Source organism: Lontra canadensis, unplaced genomic scaffold (genome assembly GCF_010015895.1).
Source record: "Lontra canadensis isolate GAN:19392208 unplaced genomic scaffold, GSC_riverotter_1.0 scaffold45, whole genome shotgun sequence".
Lineage (NCBI taxonomy): Eukaryota > Metazoa > Chordata > Mammalia > Carnivora > Mustelidae > Lontra > Lontra canadensis.
In genome coordinates this window covers 2,052,266-2,074,514 of record NW_022631039.1, presented here as the reverse complement: position 1 = coordinate 2,074,514, position 22,249 = coordinate 2,052,266, and the positions used below count along the sequence as shown (strand labels likewise).

The 22,249-nt window shown below is 51.2% G+C and overlaps 1 protein-coding gene across 1 annotated transcript in view; it reads left to right on the top strand.

Moving 5' to 3' along the window:
- The window catches only part of GALNT17 (polypeptide N-acetylgalactosaminyltransferase 17), a 429,917-nt gene that overhangs the window by 190,182 nt on the left and 217,486 nt on the right, over nucleotides 1–22,249 (top strand). Inside the window, exon 3 of the mRNA XM_032872378.1 lies at nucleotides 14,339–14,505. Within this exon, the coding sequence (XP_032728269.1) occupies nucleotides 14,339–14,505 (167 nt within the window). The remainder of the gene's footprint in view (nucleotides 1–14,338; nucleotides 14,506–22,249) is intronic.

Here is a 22,249-nt window from a genome sequence, read left to right as displayed (position 1 = left end):
TTCCTCACCTGGAAATTACCTCCTGATGCTTCATGGCCCCCAGGGCACATTTATCTCCTCTGGGCAACCTGCCCGGGGGCAGGCCCCCTGGCAGGCAGAAATCCCAGACCATCCTGGACAAACCTCCCTTGTGGTATTTATCATTTCATAATCATAGTTATGATTTACCTATTTTTTCTCTTTCCAGGGTAACGGGGAGGTTTTTAAAAAATGTATCTTCTGCACTTTGCTGGTCCATAATTGATGTCCCATGTGTGCAAATGTCACCATTAAGCCATTGTTTCCAGGTGATATAGATACATTTGTCCCAGGGTGTGTTAAATATAAAAGAACAGGTTTGGGTTTTTTTTTTTCATTTTTTATTTTTATTTTTTATTTTTTTATAGTAGGCTCCACAACAAGATCCATGTTCAAAACTGAAGGATGGGCACTGTCTTCTATCCATCATAAAATATTTGGAATTAAATCACCATCCTCAGCCAGGACAGCTTCTTCTCTAGTGACCTGATGTGGCATCTTCAAACAGGTGCCCTGGGAGGGGCCACATTCTTGTGATTCTAGGGTCTTCATTAAATACTTAGGGTTCCAGAACTGTACATTCCCCGTAACCTCTTCATGCCACAAGTGACTAGAATGTCTCTTCTCTAGTTTATAATTAATGTATTTTACACCTATTTATTGAGCATCTGGGATGAGCCCTGTTTGTGCGGCAGACGTATCAGCCGAAGAGATGTGGTCCCTGACCTCATGCAACCTCCTGGCCAGTGATGGGAAGGGAACGTGCTAGGACTTCCAGCTGCAAGGACAGATTTACTGTTACCACCATGCCTAATGGGTGTGCTACCATTTCTGTACCCCCCTCGCCAGCCCAAGATACGAGAAATCAAGTCAACAGGTTGGAAGTCTCCAAATTAATGTAAGCTCTTACCCGTGGGATTTTAGAAAGGAAAGCATTACCTGGAGGGAGGTTGAAAAGAATGAAAATTGCATGTAGTTAACATGTCAGAGGGATGGTACAAGTGACAGCGAGCATTCTACAGGACACTGAGAAACCAGTAGGAACAGTATTTAAAGAGGATCGAAGTTTGCTTTCATGCCGTTCTACTCCAGAGCGGAAGCACATCCTAGCACAGAAGTCACTAGGTCATTTCATCAGTGGTTATTAATGGGTAGACTAGGTGTCTGGCAGGCTGAGGGGGACGCCTCGCTTTCTCTGTAGGAGGCCCAGGCTTGGGCTCACGTCTCAGGCGGCCTGTATTATCATTGTAAATGGGCAGGTTCCTGTAACGTTATGAAATAGGCATAGAACTGGAACTAACTCCATAATGTAAACAAAATTACAGTTATTTTATATTTAAGTTTCTCAGGCCTTTTCAAAGCTACATGTTGACTAACAGAGGAAGGTCTACAATTGCAGTAATTGGTTTTATGTTTATTATACTTCTAGAATATAAACCCTTTATTATATGAGACCATCTTGGAATAGCTCCCAAGTAGAGGAAAGCGGCGGAGGTCTGTTTCGGTGATAGGTCCGCTTGCCCTCTGAATGGGTAGCCTGTGAGGTCGGGCTCTGCCATTCTTGTTCCCCATCTGCACTTGAAAAGGTAGAAGGGTTGGGCCTTCCGTTTTGACTCAGAATTCTCTCTCTGATTGTGGCGTCATGTGGTGGTGGGGACAGCGCGGGGTGTCTCTTATTCACGCCAGCTGAGGTCGTGCCCGTGTGAGCATCCGGGAGCTTGTCATCAGGCACCGCGGTGCCCTTCAGTTTGGCAATATGATTCTGTCGTTCTGTGTTAATCGAAACTGACCTGTTTTCTGTGTGATATTTGCTCACTATAAGAAAAATCAGAAAATGTACAAAGAAGCAAGAAAAAGTTATTTATAATTCCACCACATCGAGTCAGAATGACATCTCATTACTGTCTGAATCTTTTTTATTACTAGGGATGGCCCACCTAGTTTCGTGTTTGTTATTTATTTCTTTTGTTCTCTGAATTGTGTTCATGTTTTTTGTTCATTTATCTGTGTTCTTTGGGTTCTCATTATCTTTTCTCCTTCTAAGTCCTCTGAGGTGGTTTTTTTTTTTTTGCAGTTTACTGTTTTAATTTTATTATTTTTCTGATCAGAGGTTTAAAAATATTATCAAACTGTTGAAGATTCTTCAATATCCAGAGTTCGTATAAATATTCCCATACATTTTTATGTCGCTTTCCTTATATTTTGAGTTCTACATTCAGCCATTTCGTCTGGCTGGCTTAGTCGGAGGAGCATGTGGCTGTTGATTTTAGGGTTGTAAGTTGAAGCCTCACCTTAGATGTAGAGATTACTTGAATAAGTAATTAAACTTGAAAAAAAATAAAATAAATTTACTTTTAGTGTGTTGGGGAGACTCACTGTGTCACCCAATAAAGCAGTCCCAACACCATTTATTATGTGATCCTTGCCTTACTGGTTTGTGGACCTTTCTTGGCATAAATTCTCCAAGATCAGATCTGTTTCTAGAATCTTCTATTCCACGTATCTGTCGTCTCATTCTTGATTCGATGATAGTCACTTTATGTTGGATTCTAACATCATGCAGGTCTCTAGGCTTCCTTAGCGCCCTTCCCCCTTTAACAGTTTTGTTACTTATTCTTTGCTGTTTATTGTTTCTGGTCAGTGTTGGAATTAATTTGTCAAGTGCTAACATTGTTTCTGTAGAAATCTTTGAACAAGTAACATTTGTAGTATTTTTAACTTAGGAAAGTGATACGTGTTTGATACAGAACACTGGAGAGTACGGTCAAATATAAAGAAATGAGCACATTAAAAAAGAGAATTCCACCAAGTAAGCTGGAAGATCCGAATGACTTTACTAAGCATTTGTGAGTTGGCAGCCTCCCATCTAGCAAATGGGGGGGGTCCTTCCCGGAGTTGTGCAAAATGAGGGATTTTATAGGAAGGAGGGTGGGGTGAGCCGCTATTAGCAAAAGAAAGGATCGTTTTAAGCAGGGCCACCCTCCCTGAGGGGAAGGGGCTGGGGGTCTTATTAGGTGGGTTGCCTCCTTTTACTTTGGGGCACAGGGAAGGGCTTCTGGACCCATGACCTCTTCAGCGCCAAGCAGAAAATTCCTAACTGACAGGTCAGACCACATTTCTGGGGGAGGCTGAAACGGCAGTGAGGTTAGCTATGAAGCCCCAGTTTGGCGATCCGACTTGGCACGAGTGACATCTCAGTCATGCCTGTGGCTTCGCTGAACAAACGGAAGCCGTCCCGAATCCCTCCACTCAGGCCCTCCTTGGGAAATCGTCTCTGTTTTCAGAGGCTGAGACAAGAGGCTTTGACGTCAGGTACATCTGGGTGTCACGTCTGGCTCTGCGTACCCCTCGCTTGCTTTGGGCTGGTGACTCTGAGCCTCACTTTTCTCATCAGTACAATGGGTACAGCCACATTGCTGGCTCACTGTGGAAAGTAATGAGCCGACGCAGACACTATAAGGTTCTTGGCACAGTGCGTGGCCGCAGAGGCTGGGCTCGCGCACGCGTGGGCGTTTTACGGCCCATCTTCCACCGCCATCTGGGACCAGAGGGCTTGCCCTTGGCTTCTCAGGTGATGGCCAAGGGCACGAGAATGCTTCGATGCTCAGGCCTTCCCCTTGTTCTGACGGTTAAAACAAATCGTGTGGCTGCACCCCGATCTCACAGGTGGGGAAATGGACTTCATCTCCTTCATGAGGAAAACCTGGAAGTCACCCAGTGGAGGGCCTGCATACACTGAGGGGCGAAGGATTAATGCATTTGGCCACGCAGGGTCCACAGAACGGGGTACACTGCTCCAGCAGGTGAGGAAGGGCGAGGGCGCTTGCGGATTGAGATGGGCAGGGTCCTGTTAGCTGGAAACAGACGGGGAGGGACTGGTGTGTCGGACTTGACTCTGACTGGGGAGGGCCTGCCTTGGGGGAAGACTTTCTGGGTGGAGGGTGAGAGCCCCGAGGACAGAGGGGTGGCCCAGAGGCGGGGATAAACGGATGTGTTCTCAGGGTCGGTGTCCCTCGGCTGGACGGCTGGTTTGGCCAGGGCATTGAAAGGAAAGATGCCGGTTTGGTAATGTGTTTCTCATCATGGGGCTGAAGTTCTAGAAGACGACCTTAACCCCAGATTGGAGCTCTGTGTGGGGCTAGGGTGGGGGACTGACGCTTTGGCTGAGACCAGAATGTTCTAGGTCCTTCTGTTCTTCTGAGGAATCAGTTGACCACGGTTTGGATCTGCTGGGCTACGGAACACGGTTATTGATTAGTTCTGGTTTGCACCATTTCCTCGTGCATTTTGGCCCTCCTGCCTCCATGGGGGCGTCCCCCTCCACCACGCTCCCCTTCCGGAGCTTATGGGATAAGGACCATGTGTGAAGGACTCAGGCAGCATTTCCCGCACTGTAAGTGCATGAGGTTTCCTTGGCTCTGGCCTGAAACTGTCTGCATTAATACACCCTTAATTGCTTTTAGAGATTCTGTTCCCGAGCCATTGCTTAATGAAACTCTGGGGTTTTTCTTTTCTTTTTCTGTTCTCCTCTGTTGACTGTAACAAGATAAGCTTCCTTGCCGCCAGACAGACCCACCTGCCGAGCAGAGAAGTGAAGGATGCCCGCCCCTCCCTTGCTTCCATCAGCTCCAGGCCTCATGGGTGTGTTTCCTCCCCTCCCTTCTGGAAAAACTGTGCGGCACAATGCAGGGAACTGTGGTCAGGGTCGAGGGTCAGAGAAGGTGAATCAGCCCTTTTTTGCCTGAAAACTAAAAACCTTCTGAAGACAGAGAGACACGGGTGGAGGTCTGCCTGTGTCCCGACCTTGCACTGCGCCTCGAAACTGGCCTAGCAGCCTCCTGGCCAAGGAGAGTGGAGTTTCCTGGATTTTCTGGCTGAAGACCATGACCTTGCCTTTGGAAAGGCAACTCTGAACCCCTTGGAGAAAGAGACTCCTCAGTAAGCCCTGGGGGGAGAAGTCACACTTGGCCATCTAGCCCGTAGGTAATCAGCTCAAAGATCAAAAAGGTTTGGGGACGTTCCAAAGTAGGAACTAGGCTGGCTGGGGAGGCCTCCAGGCCTGTTGATCCTCCAGTGCTTGAAAAGAGGGCTTGGGGCTGCCTGGCCATGGGACATGCCCAGGGCCTGGGGCTGCAGACCACAGCCGTGCCGGGGCAGGGGTGGCAGGGGTGCTCCTGCCAGGCTTCTGCAGGAAGCCACGGAAAGAGGTGTGACTTCTCACCCCAGAAACAACAAATCCTTCTGTAGCACAACATCTTACATTCTGTATCACGGGCTTTGTGGGCTTTGTGGACCCCAAGGCAGGAAGCCGTGCCAAGCATCTCGATTTGTGAAAATGGCCCCGGTGCCACTGGGCAGGACACAGAGGAGCTCAAACGCTGAAGTAGGCAGTTCGTCCCAGAGACTGCTCTGTGCGGGAACGGAGCTAATGAGGTGTGGTGCTCCTTCCCAGACGAGCGCAGAGCTCAACTCGAGGAAATTAAACCACTCAGCAAAGCGTGTGTTGTCCCGCATAACGAGCAGTCCAGCGGCGGGGCCTCCTATGTCTCCGTCGCCCAGCCCCGTCTTGTTTTGCAAGGCTTGCTGTTGCTAAAAATGGTACCAGTCTTGCCTCAGATTCCGGGAGAGGCTTGATGAGGCGCACGGCAAGAAAGGGAATGTCGGCCTGGTTAATGCACTTGACCCAAACGGGCTTCCGGAATCTGCGTTCTGATTAGTAAATCAAAGGAGACAGCAGGCAGCTGAGTCCCAGGTGGGCTCTTTTTCAAGTGTGGGGGTGCCATCCTTGATGTTATGATTCAGGAGGGGATAAGTGATGCTTTTGATCGTAAGAAGAGCAGAGAGAAGAAATAGGGGAGGTAGGAGGGTTTTCATTTGTTCCTGCAGTAATGGTTTCTCTGCCAGGGACTGTGCTGGGCCCCGGGGACACACAGTGAAGGGAGTGGGAGAGGCGAGAGTGAAGGGTCCTGGGGTGGCAGCTGGCCGTGGGGAGAAAGCAGCAGAGGACAGGGGGCCTGACATCAGGCTGGGGGCCCAGGGATGTGGCTGGCGGCCCAAGGATGTGCCTGCAGCTGGGGCTGGACCGGGATGGGCGTTTGGGCAGAAGGAAGGGCACTCGAGGCAGAGAGGAAAGAGCGTGAACTGAGAGAGGGCTTTCCTGGTTCTGGGAAGTACAGTGGTTTCCCATAGATGGAGGCAGTGGGGGACAAGGTGAGGTTGGAGGGCTGAGCCTGGGTGGGGCTGGGTGCCAAGAAAAGGAGCTTGAACCCAACCCTGAAAGCACTGGAGAGGCAAGGAGATCGTAGAGACAAAGAGTGCCGTGATTCCCTTTGCATATTAGGAAGATCAGGCTGGGCTGGCTCAGTGGGTGGGACGCGCAACTCTTGTAACTTACAACCCTCGTAAGGGTTGTAAGTTGGAATCCCATGTTGGGTGTTTATATAAAAAGGCAGTATTGACAAGGCAGGAAGGCAGGAGGGAGATAGTTCATGCTGGCAACAGAGCAGTGGATAGAACGAAGTTGAGTTGCACAGGGGGAGGCTGGACAAAGGGCACTAGCCGGTGGCTTTGGTGTCATTCAGGTGGGAAGTGATGAGACCTGAAGCTTGGGCAGTACAAATGGGAGGCGAGGGTGAGCGCCATAAAGAGGTCCTAAAGGCAGCAGAATCTTCAGGATTTGGTGACTGACTGGATGTGACTGACAGATTCGAGCTTGATGCTCGCAAAGTGCGTGGGGTGCCCCCACGATGTGGATGGGAAGGCACAGCAGAGCAGGTGGCCACTTTAGGCATCGGAATTAGCGGGGCCTAGGAGACGTCAAAGGGGAGATGTCCCATGGGACGGTAGCTGATGCTTGAGCGAAGGTCTGGGTGAGTCACGTGGGTTTGGAAGTCGCCAACGTGATGGTGGGAGCCATAGATTTGGATGAGGTCCGCCAGGTAGAGTCTATAAAGTGAGACCAGGAGATGGAAGAGAAGGAGCCTTGAGGAAGTCAGAGATTTGAGGGACTAGCAGAAAGGGCAGCCCAGGAAATAGAACAGGTGGCCAGGGCTGATCACGGTGGGGAGAGGGGAGCCTGGGCATAGGGGAACCCCAAATGTGTGGGCATCCAAGATTAAATCACGTTTATGTGAGGAGAGAGGCAGCCGTGTTAACTCCAGCAGAAATGATGCTCAACTAAGGTCAGGTTGGGAAGTTTCCCTGAATTCTGGCCACGTGGATATGCTCAGAAGCTAACCAGAGCAGTTCCTGTGGAATAGGGCAACCTGAAGCCAGATGAGAAAGGAGTGAGGATCTGGATGGGAGGTGGGGGAGGGTGGCAAGGAGAAGAAAGACAATAATTGAGGCTGTAGGAGGGGCCTTTTTTGTTTAAAGGGGAGAGACCTGGAATGTCTGCTTCCTAGCTCTACTTCCTTCCAGAGAGGACACACAGACAGGGAGCAGAGTTGGGAGGTCCAGAGGTTTGCAAGGGGCCCGTGGGACTAGGGAAATGCTTCTCACATTTCCACCTGTAGGGGAAGCACTGTTGGGCTTGGTGGGGATTCTGGGTGGCGGGTCTGTGTGATGGCCAAGCAATGCTGATGTTACAGGCCTGGACCACTTTTGGAAATTCCTGCTGGTGGCCTTGATTCCTTATGTGGAGTAGGAGGCATGCTTCCCTGCCTGAGGGAGATGGGCCAGAGGAAGGTGGTAAAATCTGAGAGCAGTGAGTTGCGGGGAGAGGGGAGAGCTCCTCTGAGGGCTCCATGGAGACTGGAAACCTGGAGTTTGTCTTGTCATAAGCTGCAGATGGGAGGCTTTCTCTGTCTCTTTATCTCTCTCTAGCATCTATTATCTTAATGTTTATAGCTACATGTAGATAGATACATAGGAAGAGAGAGGGAGAGTTAGAGGGAGATTTATTTCAAAGAATTTGGCACACGTAAGTATGGAGGCTGGCTGCCATGTCCCAACTCTGCAGGACTCATCCACAACTTGGAGACCCAGGGAGGAACCAATGTTGCATCTAGAATCCAAAGGTGGTCTGCTGGTGGAATTCCCTCTTCCTTGGGGGTCCCCCATATTCTTTCTCTTGAAACCTTCAACTGATTGGATGAGGCCCACCCACATTAGGGAGGGTAATCTGCTTTAACCCAAGCCCACTGATCTGAATGTTAATATCATCTTTAAAAAAAAAAAAAAGTACTTTTGGCACATCTGGGTGGCTCAAGTCAGTTAAGCATCTGGCTCTTGGTTTTGGCTCAGGTCCTGATCTCATGGGTCATGAGATTGAGTGCTGTGTCAGGCTCCATGCCCAGTGGGGGTCTATTTGGATATTCTCTCCCTCTGCCCCTTCCCCTGCCCACGCTTGCTCATGCATGTACACGCTCTCTCTCTCTCTCTCAAATAAATACATAAACCTTGAAAATAATCGAATGAAGTACTTTCAGAAATATCAAGCGTAGTTTGACCAAAATACCATGTCCCAGCCACGCTGACCCATATAATTAAGCGTTACAGTCAGTTGGAGTTGCTTTGGGATCGGACTTCACAGTCTGACCCCACCTCCACAGCGAGACAGAGAGAGGAGGGAGCAGTTTGTCTCCTTGTTGGAGAAAGAGTGAAGTTGTTGGTGCCGTAGAAAGCGTGTGGAACATTCCGAAGTTTTATGTCAGTCGGCATGTGTGGGATCAGAGTTCATGGCCATTTCCAGGCTCAGGAGTGTGGGCATTTTTGCAATAGGGCTTCCAAGGAGGAGACTAATTTCTGTTCTCGGTTGATCACAGACCCTGGCTTGGCTGGTGCCGCTTGAGTTGGTGCACGCGGGCCACATCTTTGGTCAAACGTGTGCCTTTGGTGCTTGTGGGCTCACGGGACTCAGGCAGCAGCTACGAGATGACCGTGTGACAACTTGCCTTTCCTTCCTGATCACTTCTATCGGGCAACTGGACCCCGCTGTTTGGAAAATGCACCCCAGTTATAAGTGGCTGGGCCACCCCAGTGCTTTCTTGGGGATGGTGCCCCTTGGTCTCTGTTTGCGATGGTGGGGTGTATGTGAGGAGTGTCTGCATGGGTCATTGAGCGTGCAGCCATCCAGGTCAGGGGAACACGCGTGCCCATTCTGAAGTGCAGGGATGGTGGCACGGTGTGGACATTCCAGGTGTGCTCTCTCACATGAAGCGCATTCCAGATTTGGAAGGGAGACACTCACGGACCCGGACCCTCCATTTTGGAGTGGATCTGAGGTCATGTGGATGTGACCGTGGTGGCAGGCAGTTCCAGAAGGAGCCCTCCCCTCCCACCTCTGCCCACGGCCATGGAAGGAGAGGTTGTGATGTGTCTGCCCCACTCCTGTGACGTCCTCCAGAGCTTTCTTGTTGGAGCGTGGCTGCTCTTGGGGTCAAGGTGGTGTTTTCTGACTCAAAGTACCTATTCTGTTTGACTCCGCACACTTCCTGCCTCTCGTTTTTCTCCATGGTGCTGGCATGTGCCAGGATGAACCCTCATTAATGGACCTTTATGACCTCATGCCTGTCTTGGTGCGCTTTGAAAATGAAAATGAATCAGCCTGGCAGGAATTTGCAGAGCCTGACGTGAGTCTGTGGTTCCAAGACTTGGCTCTTTACTGCTCCATCTCCAGACAAGCTTAGCTAGGTTTCTTCCGGAGGGCCCTGGGAGAGACGAAGAAGGGGGCCCTAGTGCTTCTGTGTGTTCAGAAGTGCTCTCACTGCCTGCGCGTCCCTCTGTTCTTGCCCGTGCGGGTTTGATCCATGGATCCAGCTTTCCAGTTCATGGCTCCTCTTCCCTTGTCCTCCTGACCCAGTGCAGTCCAGCCGTCCCATCTGCTGTAGGGACAGCTGTTTGGCACTTAGCACTGACTGTGTTGCATTACAAGCTGCCTGGCTCTAAGTGTTGAATGTGTTTTTGCTGCAAAACCCAGGACTCTTGGTTACCAGCAGCAGGTTCAGAGCCTGGGCAGAGCTGGGGCCTCTGTTCCCTCCCTGGGATGGGGCGACTTGGGGCAGAGACTGAGGGGCGTCCTTGCACCCAGGGCCAGAGCTGACGGCGAGCAGCCAGCAAGGCTCTGCAGAGTGGCCACATGGTGACTGTCCTGGTGAGCTGAGTGACTGGGAGAGATTGGGTAGGCCCTGGAAGGGGGGCCCTCACGGTAGGGCTCCCACCCCCCACCTTGGCCAGACAGGGGCCTTTGGGAAACTTTACACATCAGATGGTGACGCTCGCGTCCAGGCGCCCTTGCTGCTTTTCAGACGTGTTGTGTGACTCAGGGCAGGTGACTTCACCTGTCTGGGCCCCCAGTTTCCTCATCCGTGCAGTGGGGATGATAATACTGCCTACCTCCTAGGCGGGCTGCTGGGAGGATTAAATGAGATGGAACAGTCCATAGAAGCTTCCAGAAGTTTCTGGCCTGCATTATGTGCATATGAATTGTCGTGGTCAATGTCATCGTCATCAGCTGTGAGTCTCCTGGACCACACGGAGTCTAAAGTCTTTTACAGCTGTGGGGATGTTGGGGGTCATCTTTTTGTTCCTGGCTTGGCAGGCTGGGTCACAAGTGTGGCTTGGCACCCCTGATCCTTACCACACTGGGGTCGTGCACGTTGTCCCCTTAAAAGGGGGTCATGGGCAGGGGTCTGCCTCTGACAGGGCATGGCCTGCTCTTTGATCTGTGTTTTCTTCCTTGCTGGAGGCCTGACCCTTGACCTTCTGTCATGTCAACTGTGATCCTCTCTGGTGGGTCCTGAGGTGGCCGGTTCTCCCCAGCTCTCCTCTCCTTACTCCGCATCCACGAAGGGCAATGGCGGGTGCTTTGGATGATAAGTGAAGGCCATGCCAGGGGCTCTGGGGAAGGAGAACAAGCGTCACTGTCAGGGACATACCACGTTCAAGGAAGTGGCCCAGGCGTATGGACAGATGGACCCACAGACATCAGGACAGACGTCAGGGGTCTGAGACATCTCACTTGGTTGGTTACTTGTCTCTGCTTTCTTTGCCCCATGAGATCAGCTTGGCAGAGACTGGTTCCTTATCAGGCCTCTAGGGAGAGGGCTGGGCCTGCGTTCTCTGTGGTCCCTTCACGCGCGGACGGAAAATTATCCAGACCTTAAGGTGGTTTTCCTGCCGACCGTCTTCTTTCAGACGTGATGGTTTGCCACTTGCTGACCCATTATTGAAGGGAAATCTGTGGTTTCTGGGACCCAGAGCTGAGACTATGTTGCTGGAGGGAGCACACGACCCCCAGCTACGGAATCAGAAGCACATTTGCAGTTTCTGGGGCTCGTTCGGGGGCGTCTGGCAAAACGAGAATCCACTCGTTATCCGCACCACCTCCCAGGTTACTCTCACCTGCATGTGGGGCCTGGAAGGTGGTCGGGGAGGTAGGAAACACATCTGATTCTGCAGGTTCCGTTGTCTAGAGACAGTCTCTGGCCTGGCTGCTCCCTTCCCCAAGTCTGCCTGCCCGGCTGCCTGGCACGGGCCATTGCCAGGCCCCCCTGAGAGCACCATGCCCCCCACTGAGGCACTGGGCGCTGAGCACCTCCCGCCCCTTCAGCTCTGTGGGGACCTGGGAACCACGGGGAGGGCTTCTTTCAAGTCAGCCTGAAGGCAGCGGGGGACACCGGGTATGTGTGGTTTGGTACACCGTGTGGGGGTCGTCCAGCCAGAGCAGGAATTCAGCTTCCACTCCTGGGGGCAGAGCCGTATCCGTCCCCTTTCTCCGGGCGATCTCTCTGTACGGATGCGGCCTGCCAGCCTCTCCTTCCTTGCACCTTTCTTCCTGCGCTCACTTCTGCCATGAGGCACAGGGTGTCTGATTGGGAGCAATGTGCACGTCTGTCCGCACCTACCCAGTGCTTCAAAACTGCACTGTCCTCTGCTCTAGAATATTGCACACGTCTTCTCCGTCGCAAGCAGTGAGCCAGGCCCAGGGATTTTTTTTTTTTTTTTTTGAGGCAGAGTTTATCTCCCTAGATATTGAAGACCCAAGAAGGAATGCTGATTTTCGTAGTACTGACTGTATTCATCTTGTCTGCCCACTGTGAAACCCCGAGGACGCTGGGCACAGGAGAGGTGAAGCGTGAGCCGGGCAAGGACAGAGACCTGGGTAGGCGGGACTGGGGAGGAGAGTCCTGGGCGGGTCCCGCAGGAAGGGTGCAAGGTGAGTGAGCCTGGAAGCCCGGCTCATGGGGATGGGGAGGACACAGAAGGGGACGACGGGAGCGGGCGGCAGCCAGGACGACTGGGTTTTCCCGTGAGTCTGTGCGTTGCATTTTTATGGGGTCTCAGGTGATCTTTATGGGGACCTTACCCAGGCACCCACAGCTAGGCACACACATCTCAGGTGCAGAGATGATGAACCAGGAGCAGCGTGCTCAGGGTGACATGTCCAGTGACCGAGCACTTCTCATTTTTGAAATCTGCCCCTCCCTGATTTACTGCATGGCCACCTTGACCCATGAAGGGGCCGGGGGAGGCCATTCCTCTAAGGGTCCCACATGTCCCCCTTCACCCAGCGGAGAGGCCCGACTCATACCTGAGTCTTGATTGCATCACGACCCCAGTGCCTGTGGTGAAGACGGTGCTGGTACCATGCAATCTGGTCTTTCCACTTCTTAATTCCAAGCCAGAAGATGTTAAACAAGAAGACCAAAGGCACCAGCCCTGGGGATGAGCACTCAGCAGAGGGGGGTGTGTACGGCGGGTGTGCGCTCCTGCGTGGGTGCGTGAGGGATCGCACTGCACTGCCCACCTGCCGGGCTCAGGGTGGTTGAGGGGGCGCAGAGAGACCTTCCGGGGCACCCTCCTCCCTCGGATCACCACGCAGTAAATGAGATGATTCCCGCTGACTGTCCGGGAGCCCGTCAATAATCATTCTCCTCTCCCTGGCAGCCCCCAGGAGTGAATTTACAGCGACATGGTAAAAATGAGGCTCCATGATCAATGGGTCCCCAGACAGTCTCCCCCAGGAGACACAAATGTATATTGTAACAAAACTTTATTTTCTCCCAAAAATTGCCTGCATGATTAATACGGCCTGACACGGCCCAAGCTGTTCCGCATTAAAAAAACAAGCCGTTGTTCTGCCTCCTTCTTCAGTGCCGTCCCCGTCTCACTCCCGGCCTTCATCTGGTTTCCTTTGTTTTCGCCTCTAAGGTGCATGCTCTGTGCTTTTCCGTCTTGGGCAAGGGGGGAGAGAACGCGTGGAAATGCCCTAGCCTCCTGTTCATGCCGCTGGGTTCCTGCTCCGTGTTGCCAGTGAGGCTCAGCTGAGGCCGTAGATGCCCATTCGCTGGTGCTCCCGGGACGGAGTGTGGTGCTCTGGGGACTGAGCCAAGCAGAGCACATTCCCTGGGAATTAAACCACCTCTTAGGGGCGCCTGGGTGGCTCCGTGGGTTGAGCCTCTGCCTTCAGCTCGGGTCATGGTCTCGGGGTCCTGGGATCGAGCCCCGCATCGGGCTCTCTGCTCAGCGGGGAGCCTGCTTCTGCCTCTCTGCCTACTTGTGATCTCTGTCTCTCATAAATTAAAAAAAATAAATAGATCACCTCTTAAATCAGCAGGAGCTCTACACCCCGGTGTCCAGCCTCTGTGAAAAGGAGCTCTTCTCTTCTCCTGGGAGAGTTGCTGTGAGGGAGGACCTTCGAGTCAGGCAGCCCCATCTCCTGCCCCCACCCCGAGATTCTAGGAAGAGTCGGGGTGTCTCGGGCAGCACGCTCCCGTGATTATGATTATTCATGTGTGCGTTTTAGGTCCTAGAATGCAGGCTGCACCAGAACAGGTCTCCAGGAGATGTCTCCGTTTGGGTTCCCCCAGAAGCAGACACTGAGACAAAGATTTGAGTGCGTCGGTTGATCAGGAAGGTGGAGAGAACACCACTAGGGGCTGGGGAAGTGGCGCCTGGAAGGGAAGGCGTCCCCCGAAGGGCGTGGGTGACGAGCTCAGTCCCCCCGTGGGCCTGTGGAAGCCGGTGTGAAGCACCCCTCAGAGTCAGCTGCCCCCGGGGTGAGCGAGCAGGGGTACTGATGCGCCAGCTCCTGGCAGGTTGGGGCAGAGGCATTGCTTGGGTGGCAGCCAAGGAGGCTCCAGGCAGGGAGATGTGGGCTCCTGGAGTGGGAAGTCGGGCAGGGGGGCACCAAAGTGGGGTCAGGTAAGTCTGGGAGAATCAGGGCTGGGTCCTTTAACAGTCTCCTTCTTAGGGTTTTGCCAAGAGGGGCCAAGAGAGAGCCCGTGACTTACACCTTGGGAGGACATGTCCATACCCGTCCCTAGTGCCCACGTCTTCCTCCCTCCTCTGACTCTCTCCCCTGCCTCTCCCCCCGCAGGTGCAAGGAGCTGAAGTACGCCAAGGAGCTGCCTCAGATCTCCATCATCTTCATCTTCGTGAATGAGGCGCTGTCGGTGATCCTGCGGTCCGTCCACAGCGCTGTCAACCACACGCCCACACACCTGCTCAAGGAGATCATCCTGGTGGATGACAACAGCGACGAAGGTGAGGGGTGGCCCAGCTGCTTTGGAGAGGAGCGTGCGTGATGTCAGTAGCGGGGGAACGCCACTGGCGCTGTGACGGGAGCCCACGAGGCTTTGCCTCCTGGCCCTGGGGCATGCCTACAGGGTGCGAGGTGTTTTGAGGAGGACATCTGGGCGAACACTGGTCCGTTAGACAGCCCAGTGCTAGAGGGCCCTTAAGAATTCATGCCTAGCCGCTTATCTAGACTCATTTCCCTTCTCTTCATGACCTCAAGTAAGTAGATGACACCCAAGGGCTGACTTCTTCCACGCTCCCCGCCCACAACCATTGCCATTGTCCTGTGATGGGGACCGTTCACCTTGTATCTGAAGTCCCCTCTGGGCCGCTGTGCCCATAAAGACCGTAGGTAGGAGTGAGTGGTGTTCACAGGCCTTTCGTGGTTCAGCTCTGTTGGGAATGATGGCTCGGTGAAAAAATCCCAAACAAGCGAGTGTTGGGCAGCGGTAATAGAAGTCCTCTGAGCCCTTCGGAGACCAGTCAGCGGGCGAGCCTGGTGTCCAGGTGGGGGTGGTGGGCGGATTGGCCTTGCTAATTGTGCCTTGATGTTGGCTCTTAGCCTCCAGAATTCCCTGTGCTCACTGCAGGGAGAAAGCCCCATGAGCTGAAGACGTAGAAGAAGGCCGGCCAGCGTGTGTGCTTCAGGCCGAGGAAGGATTAGGGACAGGCTGACCCCCTTGCTCTCGGCATGATGAGTGGAGGAGGATTTCCCTGTGTATGTTCCCAGGTCAGGAGCGGGTGAAGAAGTTGGAGAACGATGCCACAGGTCCTGGGTGAAACCTGATTACAGCTGGGAGCTCTGGGCTGGGCCTGTCACGTGTCAGCAGCCCAGATGCTGCTGGCCACCTGCCCCTTCTGAGCTGGCTGACTGTTACCCAGAGGGCTCAGGGCCTCTGGGCCCAGCCATCTGCCCGCCAGGGTATACCCCCTGCCCTGCGGCCTCGAGGTGCTGAGGACTGATGTGGCATTTGCTGTATTTCTCACAACCTTATTTTTCTTTTTTGACCTTTGGCCATTTCATTATCCGTTGATCCTTCTGAAACGGACATCGATGGTCTCCTCGTGAGAACATGGCTCATTCTGTTTCCTGAAGCCTCCAGGTTGTCTGGTGAAGTCGTCTCCCTGATGTGGCTCCCAGAGCCCCTCGCTGCAGCCTCCCTCTGAGTCCGCCAGGGACCTCTTGCTTCAGCAGAGGGAATCCCCAACCCCTTTGCTGGCCAGAGTCCACCCACTTGTTCCCACTTGTTCCCCACCCACTTGACACCTGGTGAACAAGTGGGTGGACTGTGTCCCCTCTGTGTCATCTCTTCAGAGAATCCTTTGCTGACATCCTAGGGCCCTTGCTCTGTGCTCCCTCCACTTCTGACGCACGCAGCTGGTGATGCCTCTGCATCTGGCACAGCTGGCTTCTCGGGGCTGGGCAGAACTTGGTTCCCCATGGCTGGGCTGCTTAGCTGACCCTCGGGAAGCCTCACCCAGCCCGGGAGTGAGTGATGAAGGACAGGGTTGACACGGGGCCAGCAGGAGCCGGCAGCGGTGGCTGGAGGCAGGGCAGAGAAGCGCAAGCAAATCCAGAGAAGAGAGCTGGTGGTCTCCTTGGACTGACTTGGGGGAAGGACTCACTGCCCATGGGGCTCTCCCTGCTCAGGGAATCTTGGCAGAGCTCAGCCAGGGAGGAAGAAATCAAAGTCCAAGCCAGTCCCACCCAGAACACAAGTGGCGGTGGTCTCCAGAAGGTGACTTAGTTTTTGGTTCCCCCAGAAGCAGACCCTGAGACAAAAGATTGGCGCATGTTAGTTGACTCGCGAGAGGGAGAGAACACCTCCAGGAGCGTGGACAAAGCAGGGCCGGGAAGGGAAGGCATCCCCCAAGGGTGTGGTGTGCGGATGGCCCCTGCATGTGACAGAGCTTCATCCCACGGGGGCATTCGGGGAATGGAGGCAGTGGGAAGCCCACTCCTCCTGGGAGTCCGCCTGCTCCGGGGGGGAGGGAACCGGGGTATTGATGCACCGTCCGCGTTCCGTCGGCACCTCCTGGAGCCCCACCCTGGAGGAAATGCAGTCTCCCGAGGTCCAAAGCGCTGCTGAGAATTTCTGTTTCTCGCAGATTCCCAGGTGGGGCTGAGGCTGCTGTTGGGGACAGTCCGCTGGAAACTACGGAGTTAAGTACTATTTCGGTGGTTCCGTGGGTGAGAGAGGGTGAGACAGATGCTTGGTCCAGTCTGAGCACAAAGTTAATTCCCATTCATCCTCTTCTCTCCCCCTCCAACTCCCCAAACACCCAGTGCGTCGTAGTAACACGGGTTCCCTCTTCCTTGCCTCCAGCCTCTGTACGTTCTCTGGCCAGAGGGACAGTCTCCAACTGGAAGAGGAACTTCACGGTTTTCCTCTTTGTTGAGATTTTCTTGGTGACTCGTATTACCGAGTTCTGTACGTGTCCTATATACCCGTGAAAAAACCCCACACACTGTCTTCGTGGGACTGAATTCCTGCCAGATGTCAATTTTGTGTATTTACATGGACCCGGAGTTTATTTTCTTGAGTCTTTCTGATGATGATGTTTTAAAATCTCCTCCTACGAGGACTCTTCCTTCCTGCGTTCCTAACGATGTTTGATTTCTGTATTTGTTGTCAGTTTCTTTGGCAACTATAGACTTGTGTCTGCATGGCTTCGTTATTAGTGGTGGTTGTCACCATTGTGTAATGCTCCCTTTATCTCAAAAGCATATTTTCCCCCCTTGCCTTGAGTTTTGTTCATCGAATGTTAATACTGTTATCCCTGCTTACCTTCTGCTTGAGTGTGATTAAACCGTTTTTTCCAGCCTTAGCATATTTTCTCATCGCAAAGGTAATGCATGTTTTTTGTAGGGAAATTGAACATATCCCAAAGGACTTGTAATTGGAGAATAAAATACTGAGCAGGGTAACTGAAGACAAGGGCTCATTCCCCCTCATCCTCCCCTTCTTTAATGCGTACGTTACCTAGTTAAGATCCTATAGTAAAAGCAAGTTAGTGTTCTTGTTCTCCCCCGAATTGTGACACGTAACATTCCTCTTTTTATTCAGAAAGATCTGGGGTACCCAGGCAGCTCAGTCAGTTGAGCATCTGACTCTTGGTTTCTGCTCGGGTCATGATCTTGTGGGTTGTGGGTTCAAGCCCAGTGTCTGGCTCTGCGCTTAGCGAGGATCTGCTCTGAAGATTCCCTCCCTCTGCTCCCCTCCCTCCTCTCTCTAAAATAAATAAGTGAACCCAAATAAGTAAATAAATCCACAAGATCTGCAAACATCATTTTCATGAGGGTAGAGTGGGCTGTTCTCAGGCTGGTCAAGACTGGCTCGGGTGGGAACTGTAATCCTGTACCTCTTTGGTTATCCCATACATTAAAGAAAAATGAGGCTTTCCCAGAAAAAGAAGAAAGAGAAAGAAAGAAAGAGAGAGAGAGAAAAGAAAAGAAAAGAAAGGAAGGAAAACCCTGGCTCGGGGACTGTGTAGATAAATGTGAGTAAAATCCAGACGACTGGGGATCTGTGCGCACAGGCAACTCAGCGTCTTGCCCTTGTGGGTTGTTTTTCCTAAGGAGTTCTTGCATTCCGCTTCGGTGTTGACTCTGGCTCAAGGTAAGCCCAGGTAAGATGCGGGACTTTGTGGCCATGGGCATTAAACTGAAATCACTCGTGCAAACTTCACCAGCCGTCACTGCTCACCCGATCCAGTGGGCACTTTCCTGCTCTGATCTGGCCACCTTTGACATTGTTGGCAGCTTCCTTCTGGCACTGACCTCCTCCCGAGTCCCCAGCATCACTGTCTTCTCCACCTTGACTCCTTGCTTCCAAGGGGATCACTCATGCTTCTTACCATCAGGACACAGTGGGCACTTTCTCCCGTGCGCGTGTTCGGAATGATCTCCAGATCCATCATTCTGGTGCAGGGCAACTCAGGCTCTCCCCTGAGCCCCAAACCTGGGTCCTCTGCGTCCTCTATGGCTCAGGGTCCCTCTGAACTATAAGCTCAATCTGTCCAATGACTGATGTAGCATTCTCTTCTCAGCCTTGGACACCTGCTTCTCGTTCTTTCTCTCCTGTGTCTGTGAAGGGCTCCACCTCCTCTCTGTGTTCTCATCACCAAAGACTGGAAGGCTTTTCGTTCTCTCTCTCCGCTCCCTTTCTCAGCATCCCCTTCATTCCTCTTGAGCGTGATCCTACCTGGCCGTATCCTGAGCCACTGATCCTTGTTTAGGTGTTCAGTGTTCTTTGCTCTGATCTTTATTTGAGGGGTTGAGGAGAAGGGGATTTGGGTGCATGGAATTGTATTAATCATAATTCTTTTTTTTAAAGGATTTTTGATTTATTTATTTGACAGACAGAGATGACAAGTAGGCAGAGAGGCAGGCGGGGGTAGCGGGGAAGCAGGCTCCCCGCTGAGCAGAGAGCCCGATGCGGGACTCGATCCCAGGACCCTGAGATCATGACCTGAGCCGAAGGCAGAGGCTTTAACCCACTGAGCCACCCAGGCGCCCCATCCCTTTAGTCTATCTTATTTAGAGAAATGTCTGTTTAAAGCTTTTGCCCATTTTTGAAGTGGGTTGTCTTTTCAATGTTGAACTATAATTGCTTATATCTCCTGGCTACATGCTCTTATCAAGTATATTCTATAAATATTTTTTTGCAAATGTATTTGCAGACATTGTCTTCCATTCTGTGGGTTGTCTTTTCTTTTGATAGTGTCCTTTGATGCACAAACGTTTTTAATTTTCATGAAGTCTGGTTTATTTTTCCTTTGGGTTTTGGAGCTTGCTGGTGTCATAGCTAAGACACCATTGCCTAACTCAAGGTCCCAAAGATTTACATCTATTTCTCTTCTAAGTGTCCTATGGTTTTAGCTCTTTTTTTTTTTAAGATTTTATTTATTTATTTCTCAGAAAGAGAGAGAGAGCACAAGCAGGCAGAGTCAGAGAGAGAAGCAGGCTCCCCGCTGAGCAAGGAGCCTGATACAGGACTCGATCCCAGGACGCTGGGATCATGATCTGAGCTGAAAGCAGCAGCTTAACCGACTGAGCCACCCAGGCGTCCCTGGTTTTAGCTCTTACATGTAGCTCCATATCTATTATGAATCGTTTGTATATGGTTTGAGGTAGGGGTCTGAGTTTTTTTTTTTCCATGAGGATATTCACTTGTCCTGGGACCATTTGTTGAAGAGAACATTCTTCCCCCATCAAGTGGTCATGGCATCCTTGTCAGAAACAAACTGCTTTGTAAACGGAAGGGCTTATTTTTGGACTTTATATCCTGTGTCATTGATCTGTGTGTCTGTCCTGCAGCTGGTACCACCCTGTCTTGATAACTCTTCCTTTATAGTACATTTTAAAATCAGGAAGTGAGTCTTCCAGACTTCTTCTTTTTCAAGATTGATTTGTCCATTCTGGGCCCCATGTGTTGACATAGGAATTTAGGACGAGTTTGTCCATTTCTGTGAAAAGACAGTTGGAATTTCGTCAGGTTTTGCATTGAAGCTATCGGTCAGTCTGAGGGGTATTGTCATCTTAGCGGTATTAACATGCCAATCCAGGACGTGGAGTGTCTGTTTATTTAGATCTTCTTTAATATCTTTCAACAATGTTTTGTAGTTTTCAATGTATCAGACTTCCCTTCTTTGGTTATATTTATTCCTAGATATTTTATTATTTTTGATGCTGTCGTAAGTAGAATTGTTTTCTTAATTTCATTTTTGGACTACTCGTTGCTCCTGTATGGAAATGCAGCTGGTTTTTGTATATCGATCTTGTGTTCTTCTATGTTGCTAAACTTGTTTATTAGCTCTGATTGTGGGGTGTGTGTGTGTGTCTGCGTGTGTGTGTCTTTTTTAGAGTTTCTATCTAGAATATCCCATCATCTTCAAATAGTGACAAGTTTATTCTCACTTTCCAATCTGGATACCTTTTATTTATTTTTCTTGCTTGGTTTTCCTGGGTCCTTTATTTTTAGAAATGTCTAATCTTTACCAAACGCCTGATACCCCATCCTGTCTAGAGCAAGAGCATTGGCCCATGTGTATTCTGATTGTTTACAAAAGGCTCCTTGGGAGACGAGAGCTAAGTCATGAGTGAGCTCAGGGAAACACAGGGCTCACCCCAGCAGGGACATCTGGCAAGCTGTTGTGTGGGCCAGTGCTGGGTGCAAGGCGAAAATCTGGACAGAAGGAATGGCTGCCCTGTGTTCTCTGCCCATGACCTCACCAAGGTGCACTGCCTACTCTTAGGAGGTCGAAGCAGACCATGTCTGAGGGATGAAATGAACGTCCCCAGCTGATCCAGGCAGCAGGCGTGGAGAGAGAGAGCACAAACCCTGTCAGCCCGTGGCCAGAATATCCAATTACAGGGGAGAATGGGGACAATCCATCCTCATTCAGACATCATTTCACTCATCAGAGCAGCCAAGATGACAAAGATGAATAAGCTCCGTGTCGGTGAGGATACAGAGCAGAGAGACTCTCATACGCTTCTCACGAGACAGAACCTCATATCTGGAGAACAATTTATCAATTCATATTAGAAGTTCTTGTCTCAGTTTGTTTCTCAGAGTCCACGGTCTCTCATGGTTCGTCTCCTGCTCTGAGGGAGGGGGTGGGGGGATGGGTTGGCCGATGGCTTTAGGGAGCACTGGGTGTTACACATAAGCAGTGAACCCTGGAACACTGCACCAAAAACTGAGGACGTACTCTATGGTGACTAACATAATATATATATACAGAGAGAGAAGAGTTCTTATCTCATTCAGACAGCCTGTCCTCAGTTTAAAAATGAGGTATGTTTGCAGGAGAGAGTAATGGCAGCTTTCCTTGTATCTGCCTCAAGTCCCTACTGCGCCGCTGTGGACAGAGGCCACAATGGCTGTGTGTCATTGTCACCTGGGATCCCTCCTCACCATCCTTCTGCGGGCCTTCTTCGCCCCCTCTCCTATGCTAAGCTCCACACTTTTCTCTTTTCTTGGTTTCCGTGCTCATTTTAGTGAAACATGACAGCCAGAAGCTTCATTAAGGAAGACCGCCAGGAAGATGAACTCTTCTGAGATCATCCATGTCTGAAGAAAGCTTTGTCCTCATTTTCTGTGTGACTGATGGCCTGGCTGAGATGAGTATCACCTTCTTTCTGATGTTGATGCTCTTGCTTCTTTATCTTCTTTTCAGTGTTTTTTAGAAGAACAAAGGCATTCCGATTTCTGATCCCTGTGCATTTTTTCCTTTCTGGAAGCTGGTGGCATCTTCATTTTGTCCCCAGAGTTTTGAAATTCCCAATGACGAGCCTTTGGTGTGGGCTCAGTCTTCATCCACTGGACTGCGCCTTTAGTGGCTCCAATCTGGAATCGAATGCCTGTCAGTTTTTGGAACATTTCATGGATAATTCCTGTCCATTCTTCTTGGTTCTCTATTTCAGTGTCTCCCCTGATTCCGTCGTTTCCCCCATTTTTCCATTATTAAGCCTCTTGCGCAGAACTTTTAGTTTTCTTATCCTTTCTCTGCCGCCTTATCGTTCCTTACATTTTTTTGCTCGGCTTTGTTTGCTCTCTCCAGTTTTTATCTTCCTTCCCTTCTATTCAGTTTTTTTTTATCTCTGCTATCATGGTTTTACTTCCAAGTGCTCATTTTTATTCTCTGAGAGCTCCTTTTTATGGCATATTGTTCTTACTTAATAGAAGCAATATGTTTCCTTATC